The sequence below is a fragment of the Motacilla alba genome, chromosome Z, assembly GCF_015832195.1.
Source record: "Motacilla alba alba isolate MOTALB_02 chromosome Z, Motacilla_alba_V1.0_pri, whole genome shotgun sequence".
NCBI classification, from domain to species: Eukaryota; Metazoa; Chordata; class Aves; order Passeriformes; family Motacillidae; genus Motacilla; species Motacilla alba.
In genome coordinates, this window is record NC_052046.1 from 36,644,877 (window position 1) to 36,667,974 (window position 23,098).

Consider the following 23,098-nt stretch of genomic DNA (forward strand, 5'->3'; position numbering starts at 1 on the left):
CCCCTTTTCTAACTATCTATACTAAAGTAAAACAAAAAACAACCAAAAAAACCCACTAGTGCCTGTACCTGCATGAAATGTGACCTGCCTTGTCAGTTGCCAGTCTGAATTGGATGATGACTGAAATGGCTGGGATCATAAATGAAACAATGAAATGGCTGGTTCTGGAGAATGCTTCAAGTGTTAGTACTGATGAAACTAATAAACTCAATTGTGGGATACCAAACACAGTTTTGTCAGACACAGGGTGCAGTCCTCTTCTGCTGATACTATGAGACTTGCAGGACTAAGTTGCATGTATGGCTGTGGTGATACTGCCAGGCACAGGGGCAGAAAAAGAGGAGCTGTGTGAATATAACACATAGTTGGAGTTTCCATAAATGCAAAAAGACAAAACTTGCTGAACCTCTTGTTATCATTCTGTATCTACCACTAATTTGTGCCATGTGCAAATGATACTGTCACAGAGAAGACTTGAAAGCTGCAGAGATATTCAGAGGACCATTTTAACATATTATACATCTTAAATGAGAATCATATTCTTTTCCAAGAACTAGAGAATGTGCACATAAAATGTGCACAATTTTTGTAGGTTTCCATGTATACTCAGAGTCAGGGGCAGTGACTCAGATTCAGGGAAAGTAACAGCACCCCTGCTGTAGATCTTGAACACTCCTTACATCAGGGCCATACTGAATACTAAATACTAAATAAAGGCACTTCCTTTTCCTATCCATATAGGCCTACGCCTTACTATATGTACAGTAATAAGGTTCCTCATGCAGCAGCTATGCCATCCTGAAAGGGTTAAATCTCCCAAATTCTTTGTGCTAAGACCACCATGAAGAGAAACATGGATAAAACTGGCAGCCCAATGTTACCCAGGGAATCTGATTTGAGAGTCAGATTTGGATCTTTTCAGTGAGAGCAGATCTAGTTCTCTAATAATTTGGAGATCCATGACAGGAAAAACCAGTCTAGAATTTGTGAGGCACAAGTACACAGGTCAGGAGTGACAGCATGGAAAATGTGACACATTACATTATTTGAACATGAACTGATGAGGTTCATAACCACAGACTGATAAAAATAGAGGCCAAGAAACTAATGCAGCCACCAGCAGAACACTCACATCTCTTCTGTTCTAATCCCTGTTCATTCCCCAAAACTATCAGGTATTGCTATAAGAAACAGACTTTGGAGAACTGAAACAAGGTGTTCTTCAACCACAGTGAAAGAGTACCCAGAAACAAAATCACATCAATTTAAAAAATGCTTGTTTTGCTTTGCAGATGTAAGGGAATAGTTATTTTTCTAGAAACAAGCTAAGTATATACCTTTCTGATCGCTTTCATTTGTAAAGCAAAATATATTAATGATTTTTATGGTTTTATCTCTTATGCTTCTTCTGATTCAGTGCAGTAAATTCATCTGTCTTACCAACAACACCCTTAGGATTACTGTTAGGGATGATATACATACGCTCTTCACAGAGACGGCCCATCCAGCCATCCGGACACGAGCAGGCGTTGGGTCGCTCGCAGACGCCGCCGTTCTGGCACGGGAACCGGCAGACAGCTGGAAACACCGCAATTTCATTACAAACTCTGGACAGTGAATTAGAAGCCTAGTAACTCAGCATCTTGCACAGACCTTTGCAGTTGTAAACCTTAGAGCAGAACAATCAAATGCAGTGAAGTTCAGAAACATTGCTTGACTTTGATTTCAAAAGTTACATCATCTTCTGGCTTTGTGTGTTTGATTAGGTACTGTAAGCAAGAGTGTGGGAATCATTAAGATAATCAAAAGATTGTCCACAGAAAGAATGAAAATGTAGACATATTTATAGTTGAATAAATTATTTGGATAGTGTTTCAAGGGTGACACTATTCTTTATCTGTTTTTCCCACTAACTTTTGTAAAACAAAATGAAAATACCCATAAAATTAATCATAAAAACCTATTACCCCCCTCACCCCTTCCCCCAGGGTGAGGTAAATTGACTCTGGAATAGAATCAAGCTTTCTTCTAACCTTGGTATGAAACATCAAGATAATGCTATCTTGCATAATATACATTGTGTCTAAAGTAAGATTAACTGTGTGATAAAAACAGGCAATTTTTACTGCACTATCATCCACCATAATGAGAAGTGACCAAAAAGGGTGTAGCAGTGGCACAGTAAGTGTTCATCTCTGGAACTCAAACTGTAACTACAAACCTCACCTAGCATTCATGCTGACTGGAGCACCTCAGCTTCCATTCCTATTAATAAGCACCTGATCATAAAAGTGAGGAATTTGGAGTGGAGTCTATCATGCTGGGCCAATATGGTGCCTGGGCTGGACAGACTTTGGACGTCTTTGTCACTTCTTGTGGGGTTTCACCCCCGGATTGGGATGACCCCGAAAGATGGAAAAGTCCCTCCTCCAACCCGTGCCTTCGAAGAAAGACTCAGTAGTCTTCTGTTGTCTGTTCTCAAGGTTGTTTATTGTTGGTTATCTACAAGATTCTTCTCCCTGAACTGCTGTGGCCCATTCAGCAGCTCAGACAAAGGCACACTGCCCTCTCAGGGGGCTGGTGCCATCTTTTATATCATATATTACGTACTACATGTTTATGCTTTTTCTCCAATGCCTACTATCTATATTGAATGGTGACTTTCTACTCTAAACCAATCTGTGAGTGCCAACACCACCAAAGACACGGAGGCTAGGAAGGAGAAAGAAAGAGGACAGGGCACACCCAAGTCCCTCCATCTTAGATCTCCCGACCCCCATGTACAAAACCTGGACCCCTGCGTACAAGGCTTAAAACCCCCCTGTACAGCACTCAGAAATCCTACCCTTTACTTCGTGACTACTTCTACTACAATATCTAAACTTTTGTGACTTCTTGTTCTTCCTGCAAAGTTGGTAAACTGTTCCATGGGTCAGATTCAAAGCCACAGGGGTCTCTGGCTGCATGCCAGGGTCTCAGATGCTTTTGACCTGGGTCTGGAACATCCGAGAATGTCTGTGAGACATTCTGAGTTCCGACAACTTCTATGACACTGTACCATCTCTTGTCATATACATCCACAGAAACCAGGACTACTTTAGAAAATCAGGTGAAAGCTATGCACAAACATGCTATACTTAAAGATTGTTGGAGGAAGCATAATCTTTCTCATGTTGGTGTACATACCATCTAGAGAAAATGAAAAATTGTGTCTTCAAGACAATACAACAGAACAAATAAGTAATCAGACTGACAGTAATCTCAGGAAACTCAATCTGAACTCCTAATTGCATCTGAACTGCTATTGTTAATTACTTATTAGGTGAGCAAAATATGCATTTAAGCTTTGAGTGTTTGTTAGCATCAAATACAAACAGTGGATTGGCACACTGAAACACTGCTCTGACCTGAAATCCCCATTGGAAAGAATGCAAATCTTTCCCTCAGAGAGACAAACTTGAGTCACTCCTGCAGCTAAGCCATGACAAAATGCAAACTACAGCTTGGAGTCTGTTGAAATGAGGCCAAAGCTCTGCCATGTTATTTTTCAGTCTCAAGAGCCTTCCCATCAAGTGTCAGCTGATAATGAGAAGGGGAAGAGCCCTCTGAAAGATTAACATAATTTGCAATATTTTAACAGTGATTTTGAAAGTTTTTCTTGTAAAAATATCTATTACTACACAGACAGCTTGTCTCTGGGTGTTGACTAAAGCAGAATAGTGTGCCAAACAGGTTTCTTTTCTGCAACGGAAGAACCATTTAAAGCTTTGTGTGATCTATACCACTTAAACAATATTGCACTAATGTATAATGGGATGTGAGATAAAAGATTCATGTATAAATGATGTCCCACATTAAATTCAAAGCTCATGAAATAAAGTCTCTGAAATATTCTTCCTCTCTGTTAATGTAAGAGATGCAGATATTTCATGAGTTACAAAAATTGCTACTCAGCAATCAGATGTCAGGTAGAGATAGGCTTTTCCTGGGTTTCCGCCCAGATCCTGGTTATGAAACTGAGTGAGAATGTATCATCCCTAGGTGTGCACTTGTTATACACCAATTTAGGCAAGCAAAGACTACTTGTCTATGTCTGTGAGGATTATTCTTATCAATGGACAAGACTAGAAAAATGATTTGGACTGGAATTTAAGCTGAGATTTTTTTTTTTTTTTGTCTATTGTAAAAGCAAGCAAATACAGTCCTGATGTGCTGGGGAGAGACCAGAAATGATCAATTGACTTTAGTTAATGGTAGCAAATCTCACATCCATGGTACCAATCTTTTGACATCCTCTTGTAAATTTATTTACACAGGACACAAAAGCATTGCACTGTTGCAAATCAAACGTGCCAGAAGGGAAAAATTAATTCTGTTATCTGTTTTCAGCTTTGCAAAATGCTTCCTTGTGGTTGCAAGTGAACAATTTCCTCAGGCCCCTGCTTCCCTCTCATAATGTTCTTATTTGCTGATGGGGTACAAACTTTCTTGTTGACAGCTCCACATGGACCACTCAGAGTCAGCAAAACGTGAAGAGGGCAAACAGACAAGAATTTTAGAGCACTTCAGAAAGAAGAAACTGGAGTCAGGTAAGCTGTGTGCATCTGTGCAGCCTAACGAGTCCTGCAGATATTTACAATGAGCAGATCGAGGCTAATACTTCTCACCCCTGAAACTCAGATCAGAATCTGGCCAGCAACCTCTAACCAGTGGTGATTCAGGCAAGTGCAGCTGTGGTGAGAGCTCTTCCAAAGAAGTCTGCTTTTTAATTATAATATTTACATTAACAAACCTGTTCAACTGGGACAGAACGTTTCAAGCAGGCTTAGAACACATTAATAATCAACTCACACAGCCATAAACAAGGAATGCAGCATGAGTCATTACAAAGAGTGCTTTCATGTAGTTTCTGATGTAGACCACAAAGGCTTGGGTCCTGTAGGACTTTTGTTAGGAAAATCACTTACATGAATTATAAAGCAGTTTTGAAAGATCATTTTGACATGTGTCATGAAAATGCAGGACAGTCCTCTCAGAAACATCTTTAGTTCTTTTAAAGTCCTCTTTTAGAAAAGAGGAGGGAAATTGTTATTCCCCTCCCTTAATACACAGATTATTCTGCTTTGTTTTCCATCTTTATCATGTCTCCACCTCTTCACTGCATTTTTTAAAAATAATTTTCCCTAGTACTTATTCCTCTGAACAGTCCCAGTAGATATTGCAGTGTTGCAAACAAAATGTTTGACAGTGCTTTGCAGATTAGCCTTCTTGGTTCCTGGTGACCAGTGGCATGAACCTTTCTTAGCAGACAATTGCATCCTTTGGCATAAAAGAGTTCTTTGTAACTAAAAAATATTAAATAAGAATACAAAGTGGAGCTGGTGATATTAAAAGGACAGTTGAACAATTCAAAGTGCTACAATTGGAACAGATAATATCCAAAAAATGTTGCTACTGAATTCCAGCTTTGGCAAAGTAGCTATGATGCAGAGATCCCTTGAATTCTGTAGCCATCACAGTTTATAAATATAAACTTTTCAGAAACAGCCTGGTGCTTTGGGAGTGCAAATTTCCAACAGGATGTTTGGATACATCATGACAACTGAAGTAACTCAGTTGCTTTTCCTTCAAATCTTCTCTACTTGGCTGCGTGATGGGTAGTTGTTCATGCTAGTGGGCAAGCCACGGTCACAGACCCGAGACAAACCTGTTTCTCAGGAGAAGCTACTCTATCCCTGAAATACTCAGGAGCTGCAAGCCTTCTTCTTTGGTTCTGGTTCTCATCAAAATGTTCTACTGATCCCTGATTTTTAGGCAAGACGTTATAACTATCAGATACAGGAATTTATGTGAGTGCCTGCTTTCATAGAGTAGGGTAACTCAACTTACTTAGGTATCAGCATTCATAATATTTTGCTGTCAGAATTCATATAAAAAAAACTAGTGAGGGGTCGATGATTTGCCAGGCTTAGCACAGTATATAATCCTCCATCTCCAAATGGCTTCTGACCTAAACAGAAACTCTCTGAGGAAGGAAGAACTGTTGCTTGTATTTTGACATGGGGAGTGGAGACTTGCAGGAGAGGCTGACCTGACAATTCTGATAATTACTCCAATGCTCCCAGGTGAGTGTCTTCGAACTTTTCTTCTGTGTGAAGAGGAATGAGGCTGCTCATGACTGGCCACTGCTGTGTTGTAAGGTTTTCTGTTTTCTAAATGGAATACCTAAAGCTCATTTGTCATGGTGGCTGTTCCACAGTCTGAAATAAGACTTCAGGGTGCAGCTAACTCCCTGCTCCACAGCTACCCAGGAGCAGAGGACAAGCCAAGCTTCTGACATGGAAATGGCAGATGACAAGATCTCTTCTACCAAAGCCCTATGACCCTGAGCTCTTTTGCTGTGCCTCATCCATGGCTTTAAGTTAGTATTTGAATGTGCTAATACATGTTTTTTATTGTTGAGTTTATTTTCTCTTCCGTTTTTTGTTTCCCTCATTTTCTCTTCAAAACTTTTTATTTGAATCTTCTAAATGGAAGAGTTAACTCTTGGCTTTAAAAAAGTGAATGTTTTAGCTCAACAGACCAAGAAATAACAAATACCTGCTGATATGCCAAGTGTAGAAAGCCTGGTATATTGTTAATTCTGTGAATTTTCTAGAGTGCTCAGTGTGTATTATTTAGTGAGCTATATTAATCTTCCTCTTATTGCAAATTCTCTTTAAGGAGCTGCCACACTTTAAACATAGTGAGGGACTAAGAACCCATTTGTTCTATTTTGTTCCTGCAGTGTTCAGTTTTTAACTGTGAAAAACTGACTGGCATTGCTTATCTGAAACAGGTCAGCTTGTCCGGAAGATGGCTAGTTCTGTCACTTTCTTGCAAAAGATGTCACGAGAAAACATCCTAGGTGTGAGACACAACACTGTAGCAAAAGAAACTAGCTAGGACTAAAGAAAAAAATTATGGAAGCCTTCTCTTTAAATTGGAAATAAAGCAATAACCTGGAATTAAATGCCATGAGTGAAAATATGACTGCACTAAAACTAGCCAAAATTTCACTTTCATTTTTATTGCACTAAGTATGACACCTCTGTGTTTACGGCAAGTTAAGCTATCATTCTGTTAGTAAAAAATACTTACCTTTGCAGGTAGGTGGTGTTGTCCATGTTCCATTTTCCAAGCAAATACTCCGCAGGGGCCCTTCCAGCATGTACCCACTGTAGCATGAATAGGTGATCATGTCTCCATACTGATAGAAGCTACCACGAATCAGAGCATTCTCTACATGAGCTGGGGGACCGCAAGATATCTCTAAACAAAAGAAACCATCCAGATGTTGGTGAGCTGCAGAGCCTACATGACACAGGTTTTAACTCTGGAGACAATGCTGTCCAGGGGGAGGTGTCACAGACACACCTCTGGTGGTAAATCAGCAATGGAGTCCAAGGATCTGGACAAACTTAAGAAATGGGCTCCTGAGAATCCCATGATGTTCAACAAGTCCAAGTGCAAAGTGCTGCACTCAGGTCAGGGCAATACCAAGTGTGAATACAGCCTGGGAGAAGAAGCAACTCACTGAGAGCAACCCTGAGAAGGGCTTGGGGGTTCTTCATGGTGAGAGGCTGGACATGAGCCAACAGCTGCATTTTTGGATGCAGCCTGAAAGCCACTGGTATCCAGGGCTCCGTCAAAAGAAGTGTGACCAGCAGGGTGAGAGAGGGGATTATCTCACTCCATTCTGCCCTTGTGAGACCCCATCTGGAGTGCTGCATCCATCTCTGGGGTCCTCAGTACAAGAAAGAGTGGGTACAGAGGAGGGACACAGAAATGATCAGAAGGATTGAGCATCTCTCCTACCAGACAGGTAAAGAGAGCTGGGATTATTCAGCATGGATCCAGGAAAAGGCTTCAGGGAGACCTCATTTCAACCTTCCAGTTCCTTAAGGGGTTTTATTAAAAGGAGGTAGTATTTATATGGGAAGATAGACACAGAACAAGAGGTGATAGTTTTAAACTGAAAGAAGGCATGTTTAGTTTAGATATTAGAAAGAAATCCTTTATCCAGACAGTGATTAGGTGCTGGAACAGGTTGCCCAAGGAAGCTGTGGATGCCCCATACCTGTAAGTGTTCAACGCCAGGTTGGATGGGACCCTGAGCAACCTAATTTAATGAATGGCATCCCTACCCATGGCAGAGGCATTGGAACTAGATGATCTTAAACGTCCTTTCCAACCCAAGCCATTCTGTGATCCCACGGGTCTAAACAGTATTGCTTGCAAGAAGCAAAAGGCTTCCAACAAAAGGCTTTCCAACATGCTTGCAAAAGGACACTGCCTTCTGTCAGTATCAATAAATACAATAAAAAGCAGCACCTTTTTCTGCAACTCTTGTCTCATCACCCATGATCTCATGGGAATCATTCTTAGGGTATTTAGGGTATCCAACAACCAACCCAGCTCCAGGGCTTGCAAAAGGTAAATTAAGAATACCTTTACAGAAGGGCCTAGTAAATAGTAGAATGAGTACTGTTGAAGCACCAACCCACACAGATGTATTCTGAGTCCTTCTTAATGAAAACTCTATTAGAAGGAAAGAAGACACAGCTCTTCTCTAGAGCTTCTTAAGAGTCCTCTGGAAAGTACCAATCCCTGTGGAACAGTGTGTCTTGTACTTACTTTCACACTTAGCTGTGGCTGGAGTCCAGGTCTCATCAGCATTGCAGGTGATCACAGACTGCCCTTTCAGCTGGTAGCCTTCCCTGCACCTGATGGATACATTCTGGCCAACATGAAAATCCACCTCTGACAGAAGGGCATTCTCTGGGATTATGAAAGGCACAGGACACGGGTTTGCTGTTCAAAGTAAGGATATGAGGGAAAAGAAGGAAAGAAAAAGAGACGAAGGAAGAGAGACCACTTTAGAATAGTTTCTGCAAATTTCAAACCCAAAACACATAAGAAGAAATGGATGCTGTATGTGAGCTCAATTTGTAATTTGATTTGAAATGATGAGATTTGGGTAATAAAATAATAATTAAAAATTTTCTAATTCACTGCTGTCACATGGCTTGCTACCATGTTCTGCTGATGCCAGGAGAGGGCATACTACAGATTCAAGTGAGAAATATCCTACTTCGTTACTGTGAAACCATTCTCTTTTGTCCTTCCTGTTTACCATAACCTTTCTATTAAAGAGAACTAGACCTATCCTCCTTCATGTTCAGAGGGGCTGGACCAATAAAGAGCAGCAAAAATTCAGATGTTTGATTAGAAACTTACTGTGACACTCATTAGAGTTTAGAATCTCTCTAATTTTATTTATTGTTGGCTGTAAGCTTGCTGGGCTATTTTTGCATGGTCTATTGATCTCATCACCAATGTGGAAAATATTGGCTCTATAAAGAGCAGAGATTTGTGTCAGTTTCTTGATACTAAAAATGAATAAATACTTTGTAATACAAAAATTAGATGTCTAAATTAACCATCCTAAGACTACACTAGGTCATAAAATTAGTTACAGACACATAGAGCAACAACAAAGGCTATTGTGGGTGTGTGGGTACAGTGCACATGTACATAGCACACTATTTCACAGAATTGCAGAAGAATTTATACAGCCATTAAGTCCAACCTGCTTCTCTAAGGAGGGTCAGCTAGGTCAGAAGTTGCTCTGGAACCTGATCAGAAATTTGAGTTAAATTTGAGTAACTCTGTGGATGGAGATCTCATGTCCTCTCTGTGTCTCTGCTCCTCTGTTTGACTCTGTTGATGGCAAAAAGTTTCTTCAAAAACTTCACTGGAGCTTCCTTTGTTGCAACTAGTGTGGACTGCATTTCACTCTACTACTGTGCAACTCTGAGAAGAATCTGGCACTTTTTCCTTTGCACCCTGTCAATATGTCACTTGTGGACAACAATAAAGTCTCCCTTTTGCCTTCTCCTCCAAATGATTCTCTCACCTGCTTCTACTATATATCAACTGTTTGACTATAATAACTCGATTTAATGTCATCTTTCCAACTAGAGGGACCTATGTAGAAGAACAGCTTGTTCTTTTACTGTCACAAAAATACACTCAGAGAAATTAATGCTTTAACTCGTCTCAGTAACTGCCCCTGTTGTTTCTCTGCAAAAACTTTTCCATTACAAAGCAAACACACACGTTTACAGAGAGGCAAGGGATTACTCCATCTTCCATCTCTTGTGCACTCTGCTGCTGGTTCTCCTTCCAAGCTGTATCCCCTTTCACAGAGATATTTTACTGTACTGCCAACTGTATTGTTTTCATAAATTGCTTTCCCATTCAGCAAGGAAACTGGAATTTTGCATCTGGTCTCTGCAAAGGAAGGGGTCTTATTAATTCTGCTTGATATTTTGTCCTGGACTTCAAACATTTCCTGAATTAGTAACACAATATGTTAAAAGTCACCACAGACTTATAAATCATGAAGAACATTGATTCAGTAACCTTGGGAAGGAAATGTAGCCAGCCTAGGAAAGAAGCTTCTCCTGGTGGCAGAGAAAACCCCCACCAAAATGAGGAAGTGAGGGCACATTTATGACTTCAGACTGGGGCCAGTAGGGCAGAAAGATGGAAATCATTCTTTCTTGCCACTGATAGGTTCTCAAGAAACCCCACATTATAGAATCATTTTTCAGAAGCAACTCAGTCTCTGGATTGTATGATATCCATGCATAAGGGAGGAGCTATTGCTTATCACAGATTGGAATGTTCCAGGACATGAAACCAAACAGTTACCTTCACACAATGGCAAGGGCTTACTCCAGCTCCCATTGGCAAGACATGTGATATTCTGGGGCCCAACAAGATGGTATCCAGAGCTGCACACAAACGTTACATTACTTCTGTATGTGCTTCCAGTAGAAATGGCTTCTGCTTTTTCAATGAAGGGATGGAGCCCACAAGTAATTTCTAGGAGAGAAGAAAACTTTTGGGTTTTATACACAATGAAGACTGTTCTTTCTATGAATCACGCACTATCTGATATCTCTGTTCTCACCCTGAATTAATGGAAAGACAGCCGCAAAGAAGCTGTGAACTGTTACATGGAGAAGAGTTACACAATTCCTTTCCTGCCCTTTCTCCTGGCGTTCACATTGCAGACACATGAAAGCGTGTCTTAATGTATTTGGTGGTGTTATGAGATATGAGGTATCTTCAAACCAACAGAAGATCCAGAATATTTCTTCTGTGCATGCCTGAGTCTGCATTTTCAGTCCCCTTTGTGCTCCTACAGTGGAAGATGATCTCAAAATGTGCTCAAGAACAATGGCAGTAGTTAAGCAGAATCTTGACCCCTGTTCCACACTGTGGAGACCAAGTAAATTCATCAAAGGGGAGAGAGAAGAATGCAAGGCATAGAACTATGACACCAGCAAGAAAAGATGGAAAATTACTTTCTGGTAAAGACTACAAATATTTGCATTTCATTTATAAGCTGTATGAAATAAGCAATAAATCCTTCTTCCTAAGCTCCTTCAATTAGTTATTTTCTTGACAGGGAGCCAAGATTCGATCCTAGGGAGCACATCTGTGGTATCCAGACATACTGAGTGGCCAGGATATACTTGCTTTGGCATGGCAGGGGTGAACATGTCCAAGGCTCTGCACACCATAATTCAAGGCAAGTCAGATACAGCAGGCCACATTCCTACCCTACTGATCTCAGCACCTCTCTAGCTTTATGCGATTTCAATGTGCCAAAAGGAGATTGCTTCTGATCAGAGAAGTATGGCTAGCTTTTCCTCTGGCTCCTCCTCTTACAGACCCTTTGCTGGAGGGAAAGACAGGGAGGAAGCCGGACAAAACACCCTCCTCCTGCCCTACCTTTCCTGGACATCACATTGCTCTGCTTGCTACTTACGTATGCATGTAGGGGCAGAAGGGCTCCACTTTCTGTCAACGTGGCAAATCCTTCTGCTTGGCCCCTGTAGTTCAAAGCCAGGGTCACAGCTGTAAAAAACTTCACTGCCAAACAGGAACTCCTCTCCCTGAACAGATCCATTTTCTATCATGTCTGGGGGTCCACATGATACTCCTGTAATGTAAGCAATACTTTCCAGTCAAACAAAATGTATATGGCTTGTCCTATTCATAGCTCCTCCACAGGTTTTACTCTGAGAAACAGGAAAGAACACAGCAGTTATCTGGTCATTGCCAGGAATGTGTCCCTGAGTAGCAGACAGAATCATACTTGCTGGTTCCACTTCATACTAAAAGTAAAAAATCTATTGTGACTATTTTTTACTAAAAGTAAAAAATCTATTGGCAGGAAGCCTTAGGAAACTGTTGCCTCTTTCAGCCAACAGCTGAAGTCCATGCAAACATTTGTGTAGAAACTGCAATTTGATTTCAGCACTGCAATCAATGACATCTCAGAGAAGTGAAGTGCCTTTGAGAATGATATCCACAGAGTTACACTGGAGGATGCTAAATACATGTGACTCCTGGCAACTAACATGTTCAGAGGTTCTCAGTAACTGCAGAACTCATGACCTCAAGTGTCAGACTGGAAGTTCTCTGCAAAGGAGCAAGGCAGAAAGGTGTAGAGATTTTCTTCACACTGCTACCTGCATACACCAGCAATTCTGCCCTTCCAGGTTGTTACCAGTGGTACTTACCAAAAATATTTAGGTAAATGCAGACAGTATGGGTTATAAAGCAAAATGAGCATTAGTGATTTCTGTTGTGTGATATCACCCTTGACCAACATTAAGCGATAGATTCGGGTAGAACATACTTCTGCACACTGGCACAGTGCCACTCCAAAGCTTGTCTTCTTGGCAAGTCCGTTCTGCATCACCCTGTGAAACAATAGAAAATGCACAAAGAACAACTTTGCTTTAGTTAACTCTTTTCTCCCATCATCTTTAGTATCCAGCAAGGTGAGGAAGCTTTTTCTCCATGTGCCACCCATGTAAAGAGAAAATTAAATGCCACAGCCCAAGTCTGCTAGTGGAGTTTATGGCAGAACTTTCTGCAAAATGATGGGTGTCCTTTATAAACCAAAAGTTTGTGGGGCCAGTTAGTTCTCTTGTCCTTATATCTCCAGAGTCTTTTTTGTCACTCTTTTATCATTCTTGTGCCTAGGAATGTGTTGTGATGACAATTTTTCTCCTTTCAGGACTCACTTATAGGAAATTCAACTAGCAATTTTTAAACAACTGTACAAGCTTGTGTTTGATAAACATGATGTGCTGATTTAACCACATCCCGAACACCCATTCGTTATATTTGCCGAAAAATTACATTATTTCTTTCTTACATACAAGTTTTATGGACAGCCTAATAGCCCAGGGTTTAATTCTTACTTTATTCAGAGACATGGAGGACAATATTTAATTATGTCCCTTGCTGTAACGTACTTTTATTACAAAGCAGACCTATTGATAAAGAACAGCTGTTTGACATGTACGGCATCACACCCAATGGACTTTGCTTCCCAAAGGAAAAAAGCAGGACTTCTCTTCTACGGCAGGGATACCGTTTGACACTAGGTGGCGAAACTGGATTACAAAACTTGGAAGAGCTTATTTCTGTAAAACAACACTGGTTTATTGCTTCCTAGAACTATTTGAAACAGCAACTCTATCTTTTTTTGTAAAGACCAACACCTTCATCCTCACTGCATATTTGCACTATTTGACAACATAATGAAAATTAAAGTCATTGTCACCTAAGCATTCTCCAGACTCTTATTTTAACTTGACTGAGTGAATTAACTTCTGACTGGGTGATTTTACTTGCATGAGGTTCTTACTTAGTTAGTGGTGTTACAACAGTACAAAGGAAGTGCAATCCTGCATTCTGCTTGGCCCTCACAAAACCAGCATTAAGAGCTCCTGTCCTGGAGACATCTCACCATCTCATGTCTCACTCTGGGAACACTGGGGACAGTGGAGATCATGCTGCACCTCAGCAACCTACTGTCATTTCTGAATTCACTGTAGCTTTTGAAAACACTCCTGAGGCAGCTCTGAACTTGCTAGCCTGAATCCTGATACTAGGAAAGCAATGCTGTTTCAGAGCTCAGGTGGGGATAAAAGCCGTAATAAAAACAATGGCCAGGAAAGAACTTTGATTCCTCCTCCGTCAGGGACTAAAGCTGCCTTTGAACAAAATGGAATGCCTTTGATCTATCACTTTAATACCATCTAGCAATGTCATAGAACTGAGGGCAGTGGAGTTTATGAGGAACTTTAAGTCTGGAAGGCACAACTCTTGGCATGCAGACATAATGATTGGGACACTACGAATTGGTAAAAAAAAATGCAGTCTAACTCTGGCTAAGGAACCAGGTCAAGGGAGTACATGAGAAATTAACTCTTCTGTGACTTATGATCACAAGCATATGTAATGCTGTTATTTGCAGAGGACTTCAGTTAAGAAAACTCAAATACTGCAAGATACCTGCTGGACAGGTACACCTCTGAACAGGATTCTTATATTTGCTTCAACTATACCCTTAAGCCATTCAAAGGCTGCCCCAAACATAGCATGAACCATCTACAGACAATAATAAAACCAGCAGACACCCAGCTTCTATGGTGTCAAAATGAATGAGGCAGTCCACAGCAACCACTCAGGAACTGAAAATGAGAACTTAAAGTTTACAGTGTTGGAGATTTGAGCTTGCTTACTTGTAATTCATAGCCAGAGTCACATTTATAAAGAGACACATCTTTGAAATTGTATTTAGTGCCAACCACAAATCCATGCTCTGGAGACTCAGGAGTTCCACATGACACAGGACTGCAGATGTCATCAGAAAATGGTGGCACCCAAACACCATTTTCCTAAAAAAGAAATGCAATTAGAAATGTAAGAGCACTGCTTTATATGTGCAATCATATCTAATTGAAAAAGAAAAATCATGGTAGAAACATCCAGTTGCTGTGGGTGTACAGATATAATATTATCTGTTCAATTCTTTATAAAACTTGGTAATTTAAGTAACATTTTTAAGATGCTAACCTAGACGGGCATTATCTTCGGTAGGAACACTTAGCTTGAGATTTAAAAGGCAGAAGGAACAAAAAAATTAAATGGGAAAAAGCTTGGAAATGCAAGTTCACTGGTGCAAGGTCACCTAATCGCTCAGGGAACACATCAGACGAATGAAAACTACATCTGCCTGATTTAATGTTTTGTATTTCTCTCCTGGTTGAATGTCTAACACCATGACTAAGTGCTTCAGCAGCCTTCTCTGACTTATTAAGGGAAGTCTGATACCTGAAGAAACACTTGTCAAAGACAACTACTCCTACTTCTACAGATATTTGAAACAGCAAAATGAGGGGGAAAACATTTCATAAGAAAGACTTACTCTGCAAACCCCCACATGCTCAGCTTTTCTCATACAAGCATACCTAGTGACTTTAAAAGTTTATTTACAAACTCAAGATGAGGCTGTCCACAGCTAATGTGATAGGAGGTTACCAGTGGAACTGATTAGGATGTTTGCTCTTTAACAGAGTATTCAAGTTTCTTCAGGTCTACAGTGGATTAAAATGTCTGCTGCCTGTTATTCCGGAGATAAAGGTCTGCATGCAATCCTCAAAATACATTAGAAATCTTGGACATATTTTTTTAAAATCTCAGACATGATTTAATGCCTGGCATGTGATAAAATTAATGCTTTTCTAAAGGACAGCCTCAGCTCTTGATGGAAGGAGAAATAAAATATTTTGATTTCTGAAAGTCTATACACAGAAAACAAATAATTGTTTGTATTGAGAAACAACTAAACATATTATATTTTGCAGAATATGCTTTGGATTTTTTTGTTGTGTCCAGTTAAGGGCCAAAAAGTAAGGAAGATATGAGAAAGACTCCTGAATTCAAGAAGGCCAGCAGAATAAAACTCTGCTAATAAAACGATACCTTGCATGTAGATGTGCTTGCTCCCACCAGAGTGTAGCCTTCTACACATGACAAAGTGATGCTTGTGTTCACAGTGAAGTTGTTCCCAAGTACGATTACATTAGTGATATTTCCTGGAAGGGGACACTTTCTGGGGCAACAGGAAATACTTTGAGGGGACCATTGTCCATCTTCCTGGCAAGTGCATATATCCACTTCTGTCGCCATTGTGTAGCCTTCCAGACATCTGCAACACAGCATGAAGACCTGACCACAGAGACACAGCTAGGAATGACCCATAAATTAAAAAGTCAGGACAGTAATTTTTCAGCATTAGTTGTTAATAAGTACGTCTTGAGATTTTTAAAATTATTTCAAGGTAAGCCTTTAATAAGTATGTCTGGACTGAATTAATTTTGTTGCAAGATCTGGAGACTTCAGACTTCATTTCCAGTTGTTTCATGTTGCTGTAGCACCACAATGGGAAATGAGTTGGTGGCTTTAGTACTCAGAGGGTACTGGAAGCCCATCTCTTTGCTAGAAGGGCCTTTGGTGAGGTAAAGAGAGTGTGTGAGCACCAAGCAATTCTAAAGATGATCTCACTTTCTTCCAAGAACAAACCAAGCCTTAGCCTGACACAGACCATTTGCTTAGACACCCAAGGCTGACTCAATGGTGCTTTACGAAGAACAACTCAACTGGCTTGCACTAGTGGGTTTACTAGTGGGCAGCAAAAGTACTCCCTTCACCTTGCTCAAGTTTCATGGGAATGACTGATACTGTTCAATTCACCCACCTGCCATCTCTGTCCTAGTTCTGTCCCATACCATTATTTGCTTTTACCATCAACAATACGTCTCCCCTTTGGCCAAGGCTTTCTTCATCTTGGAGAAAGAGATCTGCAGTGTATACATTTCAGGAAATTAACAAAAAACCCTCAGTTTCTCATATCTGACAAAGGAGTAACTTGCTCCAGTGCTCCAGACAGCACAGTGCTGCAGTGCAGACAATGGGAGAAGAGGGATATCAAGAAGCACCTTTGTATTACAAGAGGCACCTGAAGCAGAAGGAAACCATAAATACAATGCCAAGAGGAGAGAAGCTGCACACCCTGCTGACTGTTGCTGTCACCTGCTAAAAAACCCTATATGTTGAAAACAGTGCTTCAGTGGAGGAGAATAAGAAAGCAAATGGAAATGGGAAATTAACATCAGTGGAGGCATCAGCCCAGCAGTCTGAAATGCCTTTCTGGAGCTTTCCTGAGGGTCCAAATAATATTTTATAAAGTGCATGGCAATGTGGGCTTTGTCAATCTGAGTATGTAGAAACTTGCACTAAATGAGGGTACATAAACCTTCCATCTTCATTCCTTCAGAGACTTTTAATGAAAACAGAATAGCAGCATCATCCTTACCTGTACTGGACCTTACTTCCATAGGTGTAAGTGTTCCCAAGAACCTCTGCATTTGGGATAGATGGTGGTGGGCCACAGCTTAAGAGCTCACAGCTTGGGTATGGCTTCTTCCACACACCTGTCTCCACACAAGTCAGTTCTGGACTCCCCTTCATGACAAAACCTGTCAAGCAGGTATAGATGATTGTGTTTTCATCTTCAGAGCTGCTCCCATTGATAAATGTGTTGGGGATGATGGGTGGAGCACCACAGGAAATGTGTCCACAGCGAGGAAACCCAGAACTCCATTTGCCAGCTGCCTCACAGGTGACTTCAGGAGGTCCCAGCAGTTTGAAGCCCTCCAGGCATTGAAACTGGACACTTATGCCACAGCTGAAATCTGTACCAAGAACAACTCCATTCTGAATCTGTGGTGTAGGACACAGACAGGGTAGGCAAGATGGAAGGCTCCCACTCCAGGAGCCATTGGACAGGCATTGCCGTAAGGGATTGCCATGCAGCTCATAACCAGGGAAGCATATATAGTGGACAAATTCCCCAAAAGTGAAGGCTGAGCCATTCAGAAAGCCATGGGAGATGTCTTCAGGGGGTCCACAAATGACTGGTTCACACTGTGGTGCTTCTGAGTCCCAGGTACCATCCCTCTGACAGGTAAGTGTAGATGCTCCTTGCAGGCTATAACCATCATTGCAGTGATAGTGCACTTCTTTATTAAAGCTGAAATCTGAGCCAGTAGTTCTCCCATTGGGAAGAGGTAGCGGCACAGGGCAAGTCACAGCTTTGCAAACTGGAGTGATTCCACTCCAGCTTCCATTTGCAAGGCAGACTCTGCTCCTGTCCCCATCTAACAGGAAACCTTCGTTGCAGCTATACTCTGTATGTCTCTGGAACGTGTAGTCCTCTCCAGTTACGTGACCATTCTCCAGAACTGGTGGTGGGCTGCAGGAAACAGGAATGCATATTGGTTCACTGCCATCCCATTTCTGGCTCTCTTGGCATCTCCTCTCTGTGGGGCCATTTAACTGGTAACCAGGATCACACTCATAGTAGACAACACTCCCATATGTGTAGTTTTCCCCTCTTATCTTCCCGTTCAAAGGATGGGTAGGTGAATTGCACGTTATTGCTTTGCAGTAAGGAGCAGTATGACTCCACTGCTGACTTGGCAAACACAGCCGTGTGTCAGAGCCAACCAGTGTGAATCCTTGCCTGCAGGTGTACCTCACTGCACTGCCGAGCTTGTTCTCTGTGACGTGCAAAAAACCGTTCTCCGGGGGGGATGGCAAGGTGCACTCTATTGAAACACAGACAGGGGCAGTGCCATTCCAAGCCCCATCTTCTTGGCAAGCTAGAACAGGATTCCCCAGCAGCTCGTAGCCAGAGTAACATGTGTATAAAATGATAGTTCCAAATAAGAAAGTGGTGAGCTGCATTGCACTGTCCTCCTTCAAGGAACTTTTTAATTCCTTCATGTTGTCAGCCAGCAACATATGCGAAGGGGAGGGGTTCTCTGTAACACCCTCCTGGTCAGAATGCCTTTCCCCATGTCTTAGCTGCACGTACTCTCCAAAGTCAATGTGAGGAGGCAGGCCACAGTCTGTCGGAAGGCAGGTTGGTGTAGAGCTAGACCACCCCAATTCTTCACAGGTCTGCATGGCAAGGCCTGACAGCTGGAAGCCTGGCACACAGCTATAAATGACCATGGCCCCATAGCTATAATCTGCACCCTCTACAAAGCCATTCTCAATGGGTTGAGGGGGTTGGCAATATATGGCCTTGCAAGAGGGAACCTCTGTACTCCACTCTCCTGTTTCTAGGCATTTCAGTGTTTCCTCCCCTTGGAGCTGGAAGCCTCTGTCACAGAAATACCTAACTGTCTGCCCATAATGGAAATTTGTGAATGAGTATTTGCCATTGAGAATCTTCTTAGGCCTTGGGCATTGAATAGGTTTGCAAACTGGCTTTCCCCCAAGCCACTGTCCATCTTCTCCACAGAGGACAGTAGTGTTCCCTAGCAGTTCAAAACCTGGTTTACATGTGTAGAGGGCTGTGCTAAGGAAGGTGAGGCCCTGCACATCAACTATGCCATTCTGAATTTCTTCTGGTTGAGGACACTCCACAGGAATACATTCTGGCAAAGGCAAGCTCCATGAGCCATCAGCCTGGCATCTGATGGTGGACTCACCCTTCAGCAAAAACCCATCCACACAGATGTATTTCACAGTGCTGCCAAAATGAAGGGATGAAGTCAAGGGGTCCCCAAAGGGGATATAGGGAGGTGCAGAACACTGTACAACCTTGCAGAAGGGAAAAGAATCATTCCACTGCTGGGAGGGCAAGCATTTAAGTACAGAGGAGCCATGCAAAACATAACCCTCCTTGCAGGAGAACTGTACAACACCGACTTGGTAAGACACTTCTCTCAAGACCAGCTGATTTTCTGCCAGGGGTGGTTCTGGACATTTTGTTGGCACACATTTGGGGCTTTGCTTTTTGCTCCATTTCCCAGACTTTTGACACGTCCATGAAACATCTCCAATCAGGTCATAGCCTTCATCACAGAAGAACTCAACTTTGGAGCCCATATCAAAAGTTTCTCCCTTGGAGTAGCCATGCTGGATGGATGGTGGTTTTCCACAGCTGAGGGGAGCACAGTAAGGTGGCGATTCACTGTACCATTGCCGATTTGCTTGGCAGATAAACACTGGGCTCCCGACCATCTGGTAACCAGAGTCACACTGATAATTTGCCTGATTTTCAAAGAAGTGTCCAGTGGTGTCCTGGAAAACAGTTAAGACAGAGACATGTCTGAAATGAAGATGCATGATTTGGGCAATGGGAGATTGATTTAATTTCTTGTGTTCTCCTGCTCTAGCTGAATCACCGACAAGAGTAAAGGCTGTCTCAGAAGGAATGAAGGCAAGTAATTGGCACAAAATATCTTGCCTCAAATAATTCACTCTGTTTCCAGGAAATCTGCTGCCACTTTCAAAATAAAACAGAAAATTCAAGCCTTAAAACGTAAAAGCTAGAAAAGAATTCCTCTGCTTTCTCCCCTCCTGACCCATGAGACCAAAATAGGTGTGGAAAGAAAGATGGAAAAGAAGTGGATCAGGGGAAGCTGCCATTAAATGGCCTATTGTTGTCATGATTCTTTAGCTTCTATATGTATCTAAGGCTGGAGCCCTGAAATCCAATGCTACTAGGAGACATTTATAAATACCACATATGCAGCTGCAGGGCCTTGAGCAGGCAGCTGAGGAGCACCTAAAAGTTGCAGTCTGGGCTTTGATTGAGGTATTTAAAGTTTTCTCTAACTGTAAGGAATATATGGAGGAGTCATCCTACCTAAGGAAGACCAAACAGAATGATATGCATTAATTAGAAGATGAATCTGTGTGGGAGTCTGAACAGAAATTCTTGCTAGTACTGCTGAAAACCCATGTAGGAACTGGAATGTCAACCTCCACCCTCCAAATTTAGCAAATGCAGATTCTCTGGTATCTGGTATCCCTGATATCTGGTATCCTGGTATCTTAAATGTCTGGATTTAAGGAAGGAAGAGGGATGCTTAGAAGAAAAATGCTTCAAAAATTCAATATTAAATCTTTATAATAGTGGTTTTGATCTTCCTTACCACAATATTGTCCTTGTGCACCAAATGTGCAACATTGTTGCAATTTAGGTTCATAAGGAAAGGGAAGTTCTGACTTCAGTAGAAAAATGTGCTTGCATCAAAAGAACAAAAATTATCCCAAGGTGATTTTTCTATTGCATATCAGATTTTTTCTTTTCATAGTAGTGAAAAGAGCAAGGCTTGTGAATTGGCATCACTACTTCAAATATAAGAAGGCATTTGAAAGCTACCAAAGAACCAAATGAAGGATAAGACATTAAGGAAATCAGTTGTATATGGCATCTTGAGTCTCCTAACTGATAACTCACTTTATGATAGGCAATCCCATGGAAATATTCATGCTTTTCAGATATGATTCTGCTGCAAATCCATCCACTTTTCCCTTTCCTTGTTCTATCCAAGCATGTACTTCCTCAGTTTTAACCAAAGAGTAAAACAGAAGAAAGAAAACCCCAACAGCAACAGTTGTGAAGATATATTCAGTTTGCCATGGCACCTGGCAGATGAGAAAATTCATTCTGTACCTTAATAAAGCCATTCTCAAGCTGCGGTGGTTCTCCACAGGACACTGGGTGGCATGTGGGCAAACTGCCACTCCAGTTGCCAGTGGCCTCACAGGTCCGCTTCTTCTCTCCCTTGATGTAGAACCCCTTGTTGCAGCTGTAAGCCACCACTGCTCCAAAGCTGTAGTTGGACCCACTGGCATAGCCATTGCTAATGTGGGGAGGCTCTCCGCAGCGAACGGGGATGCACTGGATGCTCAGAGGAGAAGGATTCCACTGGCCCCCTCGGAGGCATTCGATCTTGGCCGAAGTGTTCAGAACGAAGCCTTCCATGCACTTGAAGCTCACGACGGAGCCAGCTGCAAACTTGGCTTTACTAATGGACTCCAGGATGCTGTATGAGACAGTGGATGGCTTTTCACAGAAATCAGCTATGCAGTGGGGCATGTCCCTGCCCTCTGGAGGCACCCACGTCCCTTCTGCATTGCAAAGCAGCTGAGAGTTATCAGCCAGGCTGTAACCATCCAAGCAGAAGTAATAAGCTATATCACCAAAGAGGCGGTGGCTGCTCTCTGGTGATGCATTTTCCACATGGGGTGGTTCATCACAGGATACTGCCAGGCATTGCTGGTGGCTCACATTCCACTTGCCGTTGGCTAAGCACTCTATGGTTTCAGGGCCAACTAATGTGTAACTGTGGATAAGGAAACCACATAGGAAGTCAAAAATACAAGCACTGTCAAACTCTGCCTAAGGTTCCCTGAAGCCCTTGCTGTATAAGCTGGTTTGCTAGAACACCAGAACAACAGGATCCTTTAAAAAAGCTATGATCAACTTCAAAAAGAAAATCCTAAAGCCTACCAGTCCATGGGTGACATATCACAAAGGTGGATATCCTAGCACACCGTGTGCATATTACCTGTCTCTCATCTGTCTACCCAATGACCATTTCTGAACTTCCATTTCGTAGTTCAAACCACTACAATAAACCTAGTATTGTGCTGTGATGGTCCATGCAATCCTCAAGGAAATGACCCCACTCAGAAACTATTTCTGTTTAGCAAAACTGATTGGAAAAGAAAGATATTAAAAGCCTAGAAAGGCCTTTTGGGTTTCTGTATTAGCCCTATCTATCTGTTTTCACACTTGCAAGCAAAGTGAAACCTCTTAATGAGTTACCCAGAGATGCTCTTACCAATAACGCATATAGCAATTTTAAAATAACTTCTTCCTGAAAACTCACTGTTAAGAAATACTAGAAAGCAAATAAAAAAATAATGCTGACTGGAAAAAATGAAATGATTTGTAATAAAATTCTACCACATTAATACTGTTAGTGTAGCTGTAGTTCTCCAGTCTGTCTCTGGGATGCAGGGACAGGCATTAATCCATACGGCTCATCATCCCACTTAAACCCCTGCTGCTTACATATGCAACAGGCAGTAGTGTACTCACAGCACCTTGGACTGTTTTCCTCATTTTTTTTTCTCTGTGCTGTGCTCTCACACAGAGCAAAGAAACAATAACTACTGCAAAGTCCCCATTGACTTTCCAACTGCAGGCTGTTCAGATTTTGAAGCAATATTTGTAAAACTGTTTTGTCTTGTTTGGAGGATTTGTTTTCAAGACCTCATGACTGGACCCCAGAAAAAGAGCCAATGT

At 41.7% G+C, this 23,098-nt stretch overlaps 1 protein-coding gene and 1 long non-coding RNA gene across 8 annotated transcripts in view; one reads left to right on the top strand and one right to left on the bottom strand.

Annotated features, from left to right (window-relative positions):
- LOC119695917 overlaps positions 1-7,276 on the top strand; it is a 52,411-nt gene extending 45,135 nt beyond the window's left edge. For all 4 annotated transcript variants that reach the window (XR_005255443.1, XR_005255442.1, XR_005255445.1 and 1 more), the window contains 3 exons: positions 4,499-4,589; positions 6,019-6,125; positions 7,149-7,276. This is a non-coding gene — a long non-coding RNA (uncharacterized LOC119695917). The remainder of the gene's footprint in view (positions 1-4,498; positions 4,590-6,018; positions 6,126-7,148) is intronic.
- SVEP1 (sushi, von Willebrand factor type A, EGF and pentraxin domain containing 1) overlaps positions 1-23,098 on the bottom strand; it is a 120,268-nt gene that overhangs the window by 8,213 nt on the left and 88,957 nt on the right. For 3 of the 4 annotated variants that reach the window (XR_005255441.1, XM_038125171.1, XM_038125174.1), the window contains exons 37-47: positions 21,458-22,130; positions 17,297-20,076; positions 15,904-16,129; positions 14,661-14,816; positions 12,761-12,824; positions 11,885-12,058; positions 10,759-10,932; positions 10,162-10,335; positions 8,677-8,853; positions 7,141-7,311; positions 1,483-1,578 (exon numbers count right to left, since the gene is read on the bottom strand). Coding sequence is in view for 3 of the 4 variants with exons in the window: in XM_038125171.1 (XP_037981099.1) it covers positions 1,483-1,578; positions 7,141-7,311; positions 8,677-8,853; positions 10,162-10,335; positions 10,759-10,932; positions 11,885-12,058; positions 12,761-12,824; positions 14,661-14,816; positions 15,904-16,129; positions 17,297-20,076; positions 21,458-22,130 (4,865 nt within the window). In the remaining variant the exon portion in view is untranslated. The remainder of the gene's footprint in view (positions 1-1,482; positions 1,579-7,140; positions 7,312-8,676; positions 8,854-10,161; positions 10,336-10,758; positions 10,933-11,884; positions 12,059-12,760; positions 12,825-14,660; positions 14,817-15,903; positions 16,130-17,296; positions 20,077-21,457; positions 22,131-23,098) is intronic. The other variant, XM_038125173.1, reaches the window with a different exon arrangement.